The following is a 15486-nucleotide window of genomic DNA, read 5'->3' on the forward strand; positions in this document are numbered from 1 at the left end:
AAAAACTGCATTTGGACCTGATGAGGTTCCTAACAGGGGAAGAGAGCCGGAACTGTAGCAGAAATGTATTTTATGTCTTGCCAACTGCCCAGACTGAGCTCCCCTTAAAGAAGCAGAGCACTGATTTTGAGTCATATGGGGCTGGAACCAAGGCCCCTTCATCGGGGACTGGGACTGCCACGGTGGGAGACTGAAGTACCACAGCAGCTAATTAGGGGCCCTGAAACAAGGAATTGGCTGCCGCATCACAGAGACCCACTGCTTGCAGGTGAATTGCTTGTGCCTTTCAGATCAGGCACTCCTAAAGATTTAAGAGACGATAAAATCTGTTTAGTCGACTTCAATTCTCATTGACAGTGTCCATGTGCAATTAGAGGCAATTAGGCAGAGGCAGGGAATGAAAAGTGTTTGACCAGGGGGACAACACACAATCAGATTTCCCAACAGCCAAATGCAATTAAAGAGTATTGCTGCCCCGACCTACCCAGGAAGGCCAGTACATAAAAGGTAAAACCCAGGAGTGTGGTGCTGCACAGTGCTCCTCCCAAGCATGCAGACAGCTGGAGAGAGATTCTGCGCCTTCCCCAGTTTCAAGCTCCGTGAGGTGGTCTCCATTTATTTCACAATGGTAGCCGTCTTCCTGCTGATTCTACTGCTGGCCCTGCAAGGCACAGCTCCTACAGAGAACAGTTTCCCTTACAAGGTTCCCCTGGACCCCGAAGGCAGCCTGCAGCTCTCATGGAATGTCACATACCCAGAGGAGATGGTGTACTTCCAGATTTTGGTCAAGGAGCTGAAGTTTGGGGTGCTTTTTGGGATGTCAGACCGGGGAGAGTTTGAAGGTGCAGATCTGGCTGTGCTTTGGAGTGATGGACATAACTCCTATTTTGGGGTAAGATTATGTTTCTTTGCTCTCTTATGACCATTTTTTGGGTACACAGACAGAGTCTTATCTATTCTAAATGATGCAATAATCAACCCCCTGACTCTCAAAGAAGCAAACTAGAAGCCTTAGTTCCAGCAATACATCAGCCCGGTTTCTGCGGGTCTTCCCTCTTCTGAAACCAACCTCTGTGTGGTCAAATGGTTAGAATAGGGGGTGTGGGATTCATGGACTCCTGGATTCCAGTCCCAGCTTTGTCCCAAGCTTCTCTGATCTCAGACAAGTAGCTTAACTTCCCTGTGCATTAGTCTCTCAGACTGGTCAATTTAAATTCAGTGTGTGTAATAATATTAATTTCTTCCGTCTTCACACTTGAAGCTATTATGCAGTCCATGATCTAAAGATCACATGCACTTCCATGCCAGAGATGGCTGCACATGTATCTATTTATGAACAGACTGCATTAAACATAAGGGCATTCTTTTTACTGATTTCACAGACAGCTGTTTATTACATGATTTATCCAGTTCTGCTGAAATGATTGAAAGAGATGATTTTTAATTAAATTGTAAACTAAGTAAAGACTTGGTTTATGTGGTATATTAAGTGTTATAATAATAATAATAACACTGTGCATTTCTGAGCTATATCTGTTATAATATAAAATGACAAATCCTTGCAGTTCTTTGATGTTATAGCCCTTGTGTTCAGTGTGTGTCTGAAGGAAGAACTGACTATGATTGCTGTATGTAGATAGGACAGACAGAGAGAGAGAGAGACTGAGCAAGAGAATGTTTGTGTGCAGGGCTCAGTATGACTGCGAGACCCAGATAGAACAGAACTAGGGTCGGTGTTTCTAGTAGCAAACTAGACGGTCACCTAGAGTAATAAAATTTTGGGAGTGGCAAAATTCAGCTAGCACAAGGCCCAAAGCAGAACCAATATTGCCATAGAAGGCAGCGCTGTACTGGAGCCACTACCACGTGGTAGGAAGGAGCACTGTGCCAAAGCTGCAGCCAATAGGTAAGTTGGAGGAGACAGGTGCATGACCAAAGGTTTGCCTAGGGTGCCAAATACTCTTGCACTGGCTCTGTACAGAACCTGTTTATGTGAGCAGGACTCACTGAGGTCAATATTCAGCTCCTGTGCAGCTCAATTAATTAGCCAGATAAACTTATCTAGCTAACTTAGCTTATTATATTAAGTGGCATAGCCACACAGCTGAATATATCTAACTATCTTAAAGTCAGCTGATAAGTTTATCTGGCTGACTTTAGGACAGGTCTATAGGCTAACCAGAGATCGCCAGATAACTTATCCAGCTAACCCTTCGCCTCCCAGTTATGCTCCTGGAGCGCCTCTAAGTTATCCAGCCAAATTTTAGAAGGATAAAAAGTTATCTGATTAGAATTTAGCTGGATAAGTTCCCAAATCTCCATTTAGCTGGATAACTTCTGAGTTATCCAGCTAAATGACATTGAATATGGACCTCATTGTAACGGTTATACCCAGAAGGAAAGGCATGCATGCATACATGCCTGTGTAAATGTGTACATGTATGTTAACAGGACTCAGTGTGACTGTTATACTCAGAGGGGAGAGCATATGTGCTTGTGTGAATGTGAATAGGACTGACAGGTGAATTTTCAAATGTCGAGCATGTAAAAATTAGCACCTGCACGCATAAAATAGCACATATGCAAATACACGCTATTTTCAAAACTACAACTTACGCATATAAATTGGGGCTGTGAGCAACTTTGTGTTTGTAAGAAAGGAGCATGCCAGGGGTGGGCCAACATTTACGCGCATAAATTGCTATTTTAAAACCTGCCAAAGTGATGCGCATACCTCTTTTACATGCGTATAATTACTTCTACTCAATATCTGGTGTAAGTGATTATAAACATTGTTAAAGTGAAAAAATGACTTGTAGAAGTCTGGGTGCAATAGAGGTACTTCAGGCTGAACAGCCAGGAGGGTCTTCATGAGCTGCAGATGGACCGGGCGAACGAAAACTGGTTATTCCATTGCTGCATGCATGTTATAAAATACTATGACTTATGTGTATAAAAGCCGACATACAGGATGTAAAAGGGTTAAAATCTACACACATATCCTTGTAAGACTGGAAGTACAAATATGTGGGTAAACGATTTGGGCACACTTATCCAGCTAATTTCCAACTTATTCGGCTAAGCAGCACCTTTCCCATTACTTAGAAGGACAAATTCAAACTTATTCGGATAAATAGCAGTATTTATCTGGCTATTTTCTGATTTATCCAGCTAAGTAGCAGCAGGCCTACATCGCTGGACACATCTGAAAAGCGCTACTTGTCCATCTAAATAGCCCTTTTGGGACTTAGCTGGATACATGTTGCTACTTAGCCAAATACTGTAAACTGGCATTTCTCCGGATAAGTCCAAACTTGCACAGCTCATGGTTTTTACATATGCAAGCATATGCAAGTGTTTTACAACCTTTTAGCACTGGTTATAAAATACAATAGCAACTTTGCATGCACTTATATACACAAGTAAATGGGTGGACGCGAGCAGTTTTGAAAGTTATCATCTTAGTGTGACTGTTAAATAGAGAGAGAAGAACGTGTGTTTCGGTGAAGCAGTAACTTTTCTCTTATTTTCCCTCGGTAATATTGAATTTAGGATGCATGGAGTGACCAAAAGGGGAAATTACATATGGATTCCCAACAGGATTACCAGCTTCTGAAAGCTCACAACACACCCGAGGGCTTCTACCTGCTTTTCAAAAGACCCTTCAGCACCTGTGACCCCAAAGACTACCTCATTGAGGTACAGTATACAGTGCAGCCCCATTATAAACCATACCTTGACTGAATCCTGAAGCAGTGCTAATTGACCTTATCTGTCACAGGTGATTCACAAGGAGTATCTCCCCTTCTCCATATGTGCCTAAGCCTTTTTGAAATGAGATTCCATTTCATCCATGTATTTTTGGTTCCAATTGCCCTAAGAAGAGCAGGACTATGAATTGAGAAATTCAGTAGGGTAAAACCAGTTCTGACTCAGCTTTTCCTCTTCAGCATGGAGCTAGATGGTCACCCTAAGAAAAGCAGGACTTACAAGTCCATAGGTGCAACAAAGTAAAACCAAGACTGGCTCAGAGTTGATTCAGTCAGTCCTTGCTGGTTTGGAGTCCTAGTATAGGAGGAGGTGGGTCACCCCTTCCCTAGCACGGTCATCCTTTTGTGAGAGACTGCCTGAAGCAGGGCATGATGGGTCTCTGATGAGAGCTGAATGGGGTACAACAAAGTAAAAAGATGTACGGGTAAAACCAGCACTATTGTATGCGATATGAAGCCCTGAGCACTTATTCTTTTCTCCATTCAGGATGGCACCATTCATCTCATCTACGGGTTTTTGGAGAAACCAACGCGCTCCCTTGAGGCAATCGATGTCTCTACCATTCGCAAGGGACTGCAAAGGGTACAGCTACTGAAACCTGATATCACTCCCCCTCATCTCCCTGCAGATGTGAGGACCATGGCGATAACAGCACCCCATGTGGTCATCCCTAGCCAAGAGACCACGTACTGGTGCTATGTTGTAGAGCTGCCCAACGATTTCCAAAAACACCACATTGTCATGGTAAGAGCTCAGCCAGAAAGTACATTTATAAAGCTAACAGGATTTGTCAGCAGCTGCCTATCCTTCTCCCCCTCCATCTGTGTGTACTCTTTGACAATGTCAATTTAAAAAATAACTTAAACTACAGATCAGACAGAAGCAAATGATTAGACAGAGCAGGCCAGAAGTCAGGAATACTATACAGCAATTAATATTTACTAAAAGAATAGAACAAGGAATTGGGATAGGTCTTTCATCCCCTCCCCCTAGAAAGAGACATGAGAGATAACCAGTTGAGAATTCAACCACTGGTGTACATTAGGGTGCAAAGTCTAATAATTTGTAAAGTATCTGGGGAGAGTCTGTATGGCTCTTGATAACTCAGATACCTGGCATGTCCATTATATTGTCTAAAGATAGTTTGCCTGCACCTGCGGGACAAGCCATATTTGCAAATCACAAATGGCATCACACACAAGAGCCAACTGGTCCACAGAGCTATGATACTTGGGAAGATGTGAAGGGCAGTGGTAGGAACAGAGTTAAGACATGAGGAGCCTGAGTGTTGGATTAAGGATGGAAATGTTTATGCTCACCTCCCCATAATGGTAGAGGACAAAGAGGGAAGAAAACACTAACTGACATGGATAAGGAGCAATATCCTGCAGATAGTCAAGCTTGTACAGTTGACAGATGAGATATATTCTTAGCTAGATCAGTGTAGATGAAAACAATTGGGCAAACTAAGTGGACCAATTGATACTTATGATCTGTCATCTACTATATTACTAGGATGTTACGATGATCTCACATATTGTAATACCTGATTAATGTATTCACTGTATGCCATTTGTTATGCTTCTACACATAACTGCTTACTGGGGAGCAGCTTAAGGGAATTTAAAAGTCGTAATTCCCAAGTACACTTATATATATAATTATTCTAGAGAACTTACTGTTCATGAAAGGTGCTTGACAGTAGTGAGAATCAAAGTACTCCATGTACCCACTGCACAGGGATCAGCTGAGTGAGCTTCCTCCAAACCATTGAGAAAAGAACCTCAATCCTGCCTTGCAGGAAACACCTCTGGGGCTGAGGGACTTATTCAGCTTCTGTGACCATTCCATCCTTGGCCTCTTTGCTGAGAATAGTCACAGGGATGCCAATTAGTGTCAGATATAATGGCAATTTTTTGTCTTACATTATGGACAGCTTTCCACTGAGGACTAAACTTGGACCATCAACTCATTTCAAGTAGGCCACCCACCAAATTACTTTCAGAGGTAAGGGATGAAGTGAGATTAGAGGGGAGAGTGGTAACTTGGCAATAGCGGCTTGGAAACAGCCAGAAAGAATAAGGAGGCAGACTCTGGCTGTTTCCCGTTTGCGCAATTTATTTATATAAGAACATAAGAACATTCCATACTGGAAGGGTCCATCAAGCCCAGCATCCTATTTCTAACAGTGGACAATCCAGGCTATAAGAACCTGGCAAGTACCCAAAAACTAAGTCTATCTCATGCTACTGTTGCTAGTAATAGCAGTGGCTATTTTCTAAGTCAACTTGATTAATAGCAGGTAATGGACTTCTCCAAGAACTTATCCAAACCTTTTTTAAATCCAGCTATACTAACTGCACTAACCACATCCCCTGGCAACAAATTCCAGAATTTAATTGTGCATTGAGTGAAAAAGAACTTTCTCTGAATAGTTTTAAATGTGCTACATACTAACTTCATAGAGTGCCCCCTAGTCCTTCTATTATCCGAAAGAGTAAATAACCGATTCACATTTACCCGTTCTAGACCTCTCATGATTTTAAATACCTCTATCCTATCCCCCCTCAACCGTCTCTTCTCCAAGCTGAACAGTCCTAACCTCTTTAGTCTTTCCTCATAGGGGAACTGTTCCATCCCCTTTATCATTTTGGTCGCCCTTCTCTGTACCTTCTCCATCACAACTATATCTTTTTTGAGATGCAGCGACCAGAATTGTACACAGTATTCAAGATGTGATCTCACCATGGAGCGATATAGCAGCATTATGACATTTTCCATTTTATTCACCATTCCCTTCCTAATAATTCCTAACATTCTGTTTGCTTTTTTGACTGCCGCAGCACACTGAGCTGACGATTTCAATGTATTATCCACCATGATGCCTATATCTTTTTTCTTGCTGGTAGCTCCTAATATGGAACCTAACACTGTGTAACTATAGCATGGGTTATTTTTCCCTATATGCATCACCTTGCACTTATCCACATTAAATTTCATCTGCTATTTGGATGCCCAATTTTCCAGTTGGAGATCCTTTGACGGGCAAGCCCCACTGAAGATTCTCTAACAGTTAAGCCCTGACATGGTCCATGTTTTGCCCTATAAAAAGCTGCCTTAGAGGGAATAATCTAAAAAAACTTATAACCCACTGTTATAGATGACGTGTAAGTTTAAAACAAAAACTTCTAGGTGGATTAGTGCGATTTTAAGATTGGGGCTAACAAGGGAGAAGGGAGGCTATTAAATTAGGGAGAGTTGGAAGTCCTATCCCTTACCTGGGCAAACTGGGAATGAACTAGGAAAACTGATAATGGCAGCTCACATGTCTATTAAAAACTCCTACTTATGCGATAGAAGCAGCATTTGCGCACATCCACTTAAAACTGCGCGCACATGTGCGCTCAGTCAGGCTTTTTTAAAAACATGCACGCATGTATGCATTTATGATATAAAATGGTCGCATCCTTGGACACAGGCCAACAAACGCTCACACATGTGCGCCTGCATACCTGTTTAAAAGTTACCATCCCGAGTATAATGAGCTACCCACTTCAGTGCAGCTTTCAAATGCTTAAACAACAAGCATAAGCATATCTCTACAAAGAACACCAATACCAAATTTATATACATTAAACAATCACAAAACAACAAGACATTTAAATACCCCACACCATATTAAACCATTCAGGCCTAAAGCCAACAATCAACCAATCAGGAATCGCAAAACCATTTCATCATGCTGCAATGGATACTCCCCTTCTGTTTTTCGTGTGTAGAGACATATGACTTAAAAAGAAAATACCCAGGTTTTTCAGCCCGATTTTATCAAAGTTTTGCAACAGAGCTGGCTCCCCCATTAACTAACATGTTTAATTCACTGCGCTCAGATAGTTCTTTGCTGCAGAATTCAAACTTGGCAGGCATCACTATTATTGTGAAACCCGGTAGAGATCCCTCATTGTGCAGTTCATACAACCTATCTCTCTCCTCAACACTGAACTAAAACTATTGGCCAAAATTTTAATCAGCAGGTTGAATAGTTTTAATTCCTGTCTTATCCACCCAGACCAGGCCGGGTTTGTTCCTGGCCGGATGGCGACAGATGATGTTCGCAAACATTTAGATTCCATTTGGTGAGCTAGGTGGCATCAAATTCCTCAAATGTTGTTGGCAATTGATGCAGAAAAAGCCTTTGATCTAGTTCACTGGCCCTTCCTATTCAAAGTTCTCCAGAGAATGCGTTATATAAACTCTCATGGTTATATAAACTCTATGATCTCCCAAGGCAGTTGTCAAGGTAAATGGAGGTTATTCTGTGGCTTTTTCAGTGGGTCGGGGAATCCATCAGGGTTGCCCTTTGTCGCTCCTACTTTTCGTGTTGTTCATAGAACCCCTTAGCCCAGAGTGTTTGAGATAATCCAAAGACTGAGGGAATTCAGGTGGGGGATTTTTCCTCCAAGCCGTCATTGTTCGCTGATGATGTGGTGTTCACTATTACAAGACCTGCAGAATCAATCGCCCTGGGTTCTCTATAAATTGGGACAAATCTGAGATACTGAATATATCAATCCCTGATTTACATGCAAAGGAGCTTTGGAAGGCTTACCTTTTTAAGTGGGCTAAAGATAAAATATTTGGGGGTATATCTCGGAGTTACAAAGGACCTCTATCAATTACATTTTCTACCCCTAGTATCCTGTCTGAACAATGATTTAGAGGAATGGGATCATTACCACATATCATGGTTGGGAAGGATTGTGATTTTAAAAATGAACGTACTTTCTAGATTTAGCTATCTTTTTCAAACCCTCCCAATTGATATCCCATCCTCAGTTATGAAACAATGGCAGAAGAGGCTTTTAAAATTTTCTTTGGAAGGGGAAATACCCTAGTCTAGCTCAGAGGATATTGTTCCAACATAAACAACAAGGAGGTCTAGGGCTCCCTAACTTTCAGTGGTACCATGCGGCAGCCCAAATAAGACCTATTATCGATTGTCATAAAGAGAGGGAAAGTTAACCCTGGGTGCATCTGGAGCAGGCTATAATAGGTTGGATGCCACTCACTGCACTACTGTGGCAACCTAGGAAAACATGGCTCCCGATCTCCTCGCTCCCTGAGCCCTTAATTCATACATTGCATATTTGGGAAAGGTGGAAGATAACATTACTAGGTTCAAAGACCTTTTCCATCAATTCTTTTCATAATAGGTCATTTCTCTCTGGAACAGCACATAAGGTTTTCTCACTGTGGGTCAAGAGGGGTGTCTTTAAATGCGAACAGCTCTGGGGCCCCAGTGGATTGTTAGAATTCAAATCACTACTGGAGCAATATAATCTTCCTGATAGCGAAGTATATCGTTATGCCCAATTGTGCCACTTTGTAACAACCTCTGGGTTGAAGGGAGACTTAACAAGAGGTACCACCTTATTTGAATCTATGCGCAAACTCGCAGATAAAGTGCATCAACCTATGCCCAGAATTCATAAGCTGTTCAGTCGGGACCTGGAGCAGAAACCCTCATTTATCAAGGCTTGGGAGAGGGATCTTGGAGGTGAACAGAAGGAAGATTTTTGGCCAGAAATTTTCAGGCAGACAAGTAAAGATTTAATCTCAGCCTCCTTAATCGAAAATGGATATAAGCAATTATATCGCTGGTGTCTTTCCCCTTCACGCCTCCACAGGTTTCGGCCTGAGCTCTCAGATGCTGGAAGGGGTGTGGTGAATTTGGCACTTTTTTTTCCATTCTTGGTGGGATTGTATTTTTGTTCAAACATTCTGGCGGGCGATTACTGATTGGCTTAGGGATACCTTGCAGATGGAGATTATACTCTCTGCCAAGATAATTTTGCTCAATGAACCTTGCCCCCTAGGAGACAAATATCAGCAGCAGCTAATTACATTAGTATACACAGTGGCAAGGTGCGAAATAGTGCGGGTTTGGAAGACTAGGGTAATTCCCTCCATTGCAGTAGTTTAGGCCCGCACAGAAGAGCTTTATCGCTTGGGCCGAATTACCACATAGAAGAATAAGCGTCTCCCCTCTTTTCAGCGAATATGGTCTCCTTACACCCAGTGGAAAATAAAGTAAGCATGACTAGCCTAGATATACAGAATGCCTATTCCACACTCTTTGGTGTGGGTGGTTGGACTGCTCCTCTCATGGTACTCTCACGTGAGATGGGGGGGGAGGGGGGTTAGGGAAAGGGGGATTATAAGGAAAACATATGAGACACATTGTTGTTACATGTGTTATTTTGAGTCATCATGAGTTGAGTACTAGAGAAATTCTGTAGTACTAGGACAAGCAGAAGCTGTCTATATTTATGTTCCGCTTTGCTTTTCTCTTACTACAATTATTGTATAATAGAATGACTTTGATGGTGTTTATTAGCCAGAGTTTGAATTTTGCTTCTCAGCTACTCATATGATATTTTTGTACTTTTGATTGTATAGTACATTATGGTCTCATTAAAGATTGAATTAAAAAAAAAATACCCCAGTCTTATCTCAAGTTGTCCTAAAAGAGGCAACTGTATTTAAATAAAAAATCCAACGCTGTTCAGCTCGCACAAGACAGTTATTGCAATTACCTCCATGCAGGTATATCTTTAACTGTTGTATCACAAAAAAACTCAGCCCCTCAATCTCATGCTTAGCATTAAGCCAATGGTGTGTTAAAGAGGCTTCCAGTTATGAAACATATTCAGAATACTGTGATGTGTGAAAATCCGGATTCTCCATGGGCTTAAGGTTTTCCCAACGAATATAAGGGAACAAGGACACAAAATTTATATAAATAACACTACTTGAGACATGTGCAGTGAAACTCTTCAAATATCTTTTCATAGTATACGGATGATCAAAAAAGATTAATGACAATGAAAGAGTGCATACACTGCATGTGCTACCTGGATGATGTCCAGCATTGCATCCAAAGCATAGATATATCTCGAACTGAAGGAGTATAGGATAATACCGAAACATCACATACATTTCTTGTATGTTTAAAAGTGAATAAAGATAACTTCTAAAAGACTGAATGACTTTGAAGGGACAGTCTGGATATAGGGTTTTTATATTCAAATATGCCTCAACTTGAAGCTATCCAGGTTCTCAAGACTAATCTTGAAAAAAGACCATCTTCTCAACAGGTTCTTGCTAGCTTTTTTAGTAGAGTTAGCTCGTATATCTTTAACATTAAATTATTTTTGGTTTAAAGATGAGCTTTTACCAGCAGGTTAAAGGAAGTGCAATGGATGCTACTATGGCTCCCGATATCGCTTGTTTATATTTTACTGTATTTGAAGATTGCTCTGTTTATACATCTCCCTTTTCAGCAAATGTGGTCATCTGGTTTAGATGCATTGATGATATATTTTTTAGATGGAGAGCTTCCACTGACACCTTTTTTTTTTTTAATATATAATTCAAAATGTATTATTTTTCCAACAGAGCATAAACAGAATACCAATATATCAATTACAATATTTCTCATAAACATCGAAATGTAATGTAAGGGTTCGTATCCCACGCTTTAAATCCAGAAGCGCTATCCCCAATTCCCCCCACCCCTCCCACCCCACCTGACCACAATTGCAACAAGGGGTTAACCAAGTGCATGAGACATGATATGAGGTTTGTAGGCCTCTAAACAAACTTCAACTAAATTATACAAGGATTTTGTCTTTTTCCTTAAGTCCTTAACTTTCTCAATTACAGATTGCCTCCATGTCGTGTAAGGGGACCAAATGCGGTTAAATTTAGGTACAAATTTATGTAGATTAGCAGAGATCTTATATAAGACATATAGTTGCTCAACTCTATCTTGGGTAAAGGAAAGAGTGGGAGTCCATGGTGTTTTCCAGTGAAATGCAATGTCTCGCTTGGCCGCTACACATATAGGGGCATATTTTCAAAGGGTTATGCGCGTAAGATATGTGCGCAACCCTCGAAAACCTACCCCGCCTCCCCCTGCGCGCACCGAGCCTATCTTGGATAGGCTCGGCGGCGCGTGTAAGCCCCGGGACACGCATATGTCCCGGGGCTTGCACAAAGGGGCGGGGCAGGGCAGTCTGGGGGGCGGGGGCAGTCTGGGGGGTGGGGCAGGGCGTGGCCTGGAGGCTCAGGCCACACCACGCCCCACTCCCCAGACTGCCCCCGCCGGGTTGCGCGAACAAATCTGTGCCCGCGCGCAGGTTTTAAAATCTGCCCCATAGCTCTTACCAGCAGCTGATCATATTTCCCTATGTGTGTAAGAGGTGTATGTAATAAAGAGGTCTCAGGGCTCAGTACTATTTCATTGAGGATCATTTGTTCTAACCAGTTCTGGATCGCTCTCCAGTATGCTTGTATATTAGGGCACTCCCACCAGAGATGGATATAGGAGCCTATGGTGTGACAACCTTTCCAGCATGTTTGGGCATGCTTCGGGTTAATTTTATGTAGGTGTTCTGGTGTTAGATACCATCGGTATAATACTTTGTAACTGTTTTCTAGTAATTGGGAAGAGATTAGTCCCCTAGCAATATTGGTGTATATGGTCAGCCATTGTTCTGCAGTTAATTCTTTTTGTAACTCCTGTTCCCAGCTTTTAATATAGGCTGGCTTGGTTGGTAGGTCTTTGTTTAGGAAATTGTAAATTTTGGAAATTATTCCCTTTACAGGGCTGGCATGTCTGCATAGAGATTCAAAATAGGGGACTCCTTGCCCGAGATGCTCTCGGATCTTTGCATCACAACATGGCGTAATTGGAGGTACGGGAATAATGCCTGGTCCGGTAGGCCAAATTTGGCCTGTAGTTCTGGGAAGCTAACAACCCTTCATGGTTCCAAACATGTTCCCAGTGTGTAATCCTTAGGGCTTGCCATTGTTTGAAAGTGGGGTTTGTTTTCCCTGGGGCGAATTGCGGATCGTGGAATAGGGAGTGCTATAGTGATATTCCCTCGTTCCCACCAAAGAGGGTTTCCATTTCTCCCATTCCTCTAGAACAGCCACCAGTGATGGTGGTATCTGTCTCGGTAGCCGTCTTGATCTCTTTGGTTGCCATATAAATGAGGATATTGGTTGTGCCCCTACTAAAAATTGCAGAAGGTTTACCCCAGATTTTAATCCTATCCTTGCTATGCCAATCTATTATAGCTCTCAAATGTGCCGCTGCCAGTTACCACAATAAATTTGGTACTCCGAGACCACCCCTTGATCTGTGTTGATATAAAACCCTCTTAGCCACTCTCAGGTGTTTGCCTCCCTATATAAAATGCAATAATTTTGTTTGCCAGACTTTCAGCGTCTTTGTCGGGACATTAATTGGGAGTGTCTGGAACAGGCATGTAATGCGAGGTAGCACATTCATTTTTATAGTTGCTATTCATCCTAACCAGGAGATGTGGTATCTAACTCCATTCTTCCATTTCCTTGCCCAATTTTACCAGTAGAGGTTTATAATTTATACTAAAGTCTTCTTGATTACTTATGTAGATCCCTAAACATTTGATTTTGGATTGGGCCCATTTAAATGGCATGCATGTTTTAAGGGCCGGTGCCTCTTTATTAGGAACTGTGATGTTTAGTATTTCGGACTTATCCCAGTTGATACGGAATCCGGCTGCTGAACTAACTTCTCCTAGCTTCTGGACAGTGACTAGCAGTGAGTTTGTTGGATTTGTTATTGTTAGTAATACATCGTCTGCAAATAGTGAGAGTTCAGAGGAATGGTTTCCCATCTCTATTCCTGAAATAGCCGTGTTGGCTCTAATTTTTATTGCTAGGGGTTCCAGAAATAGGGCGAACAAAATAGGAGAGAGGGGGCACCCCTGTCTCGTACCTCAAACAGCCTCCATTTATTTTTATACAGGCTTTGGGAGTATTATATAATTGCTGTATCCATCTTTGAAAAAAATCTCCAAATTGCATCTTCCGAAGGACGTGGAAGGAAAAGGCCAATGTACTAAGTCGAAGGCCTTCTCTGCATCCAATGACAGGAAGAGAGATGGGATTTTGTGGCTTTTCACTAACCACATAATATCTATTATTTTTCGGACGTTGTCCGCAGCCATTCACCCAGGTATGAATCCTGCTTAGTTATTATGTATGAGGTTAGCGATAAAGCTTCCACTGACACCTTTAAGGAGTTTTTTACATTTTTTTAACTCATGTGATCCAGATTTATGTTTTACTTTTTAATTGGATGTATTTCAGATTTCTTTTCTGAACATGTGGGTTAAATTAGTGGATGGGGACTTCAGGTGTTATTTACTAAGGGGCGGATTTTAAATGCCCTGCGCGCGTAAATCCAGCTGGATTTACGTGCGCAGGGCCCTAGTGCACCTATTTTGCATAGGCCGCCGGCACGCGTAAGTCCCGGGGTTTTTTAAAAGGAGCAGGAGGGGACGTGGCGGGGGCGTGGCAGAATGATGCGGCGTTTCGGGGGCGTGACGTGGCATTTTGGAGGCGGCGACGCGGGCGTGGTTTCGGCACGGGGGCATTCCGGGGGCATGGCCGTGGCCTCCGGACCAGCCCCCGGGATCAGAACACGGAGCGGGGCAGCCGGCCGGCGCGCGCAGATTTACGTGTGTATCTTATAAAATCCAGTGTACTTTTGTTTGCGCCTGGTGCGCGAACAAAAGTACGCGATCGCGCAATTTTTTAAAATCTACCCTTAAGTATTTTTCCCATAAACACAAAATGGGAGAAAACCTTTAGTAAATAACTATCTTTGTGACCTCAGTTTTTCATAAGCCCACTGACAGGAATTCTCCTTTGGTTTGACAGCTGTCATCCCAGGAGGATGAGGGAGAATATTCCTGTCAGTCAGTTCTTTTGGTTGCACAGAATCTGTACTTCATTGATTGATTTTAAGTTTCAGGCATGAGATACGATGGAGCATTTTCTTCATCGTGGTTAACTGGCTAGAGTTTTAGAAGAGCTTAAAAATATATCCGTTTTATAAATCGGGATCTTTTATTACAAAAGAAACCTGTTGCACAGTGATATGTGTTCTTCAAATTTTTTGGTAATGCTGGGATAATTGGTCAGTCCTTTAATGCATTCATTCCTTCGGAAGTACCTTATACTCCTCTGATTTGAGATGTATCTGCTTTAGATGTAGTAGGTGAACATCATCCATGTGGCTCATGTAGTGTATGCGCTCTTTCATTGTCATCAACCTTTTTGATCATCCGTGTACTATGAAAAGATATTTTTTTTATTTATTTTTAGGATTTATATGTCACTTTATCATTGAGTCAAAATAGTTTACAGTTAAAAATATAAATACATGTGCCTCATATGATGATATTTATATTATTTTGTGTCCTTGTTCCCTTATATATGTTGGGAAAACCTTAAGCCCTTGGAGAACCTGGATTTTTGCGCATCGCAGTAGTTTGAATATGGTTCATATCTGGAAGCCTCTTTAACACACCATTGGTTTCATGCTAAGCATGAGATTGAGGAGCTGAGTATTTTTGTGATACAGCAATTAAAGATATACCCACATGGAGATAATTTTAATAACCATTTTATATGAGCTGAACAATACTGGATTTTTTCTTTAAAAACAGTTGCTCCTTTAGGATTTAATTTGAGACTAGAGTAGAGAGTTTTCTTATAAGTCATATGTCATTATTTATAGAAAATAGAAGAGGAGTATTAATTGCTGCACGATGTAATGATGTTGTGATTCCTGATTGGTTGATTGTTGGGTTTAGG

General features: G+C 41.8%; 1 protein-coding gene across 1 annotated transcript in view; it reads left to right on the forward strand.

The window, feature by feature from the left end:
- Nucleotides 1–545: 545 nt before the first annotated feature.
- The window catches only part of DBH (dopamine beta-hydroxylase), a 48407-nt gene continuing 33466 nt past the window's right edge, over nt 546–15486 (forward strand). Inside the window, exons 1-3 of the mRNA XM_029612528.1 lie at nt 546–892; nt 3553–3699; nt 4258–4515. Of these exons, the coding sequence (XP_029468388.1) occupies nt 551–892; nt 3553–3699; nt 4258–4515 (747 nt within the window). The 5' untranslated portion in view covers nt 546–550. The remainder of the gene's footprint in view (nt 893–3552; nt 3700–4257; nt 4516–15486) is intronic.

The sequence above is a fragment of the Rhinatrema bivittatum genome, chromosome 8, assembly GCF_901001135.1.
Source record: "Rhinatrema bivittatum chromosome 8, aRhiBiv1.1, whole genome shotgun sequence".
Lineage (NCBI taxonomy): Eukaryota > Metazoa > Chordata > Amphibia > Gymnophiona > Rhinatrematidae > Rhinatrema > Rhinatrema bivittatum.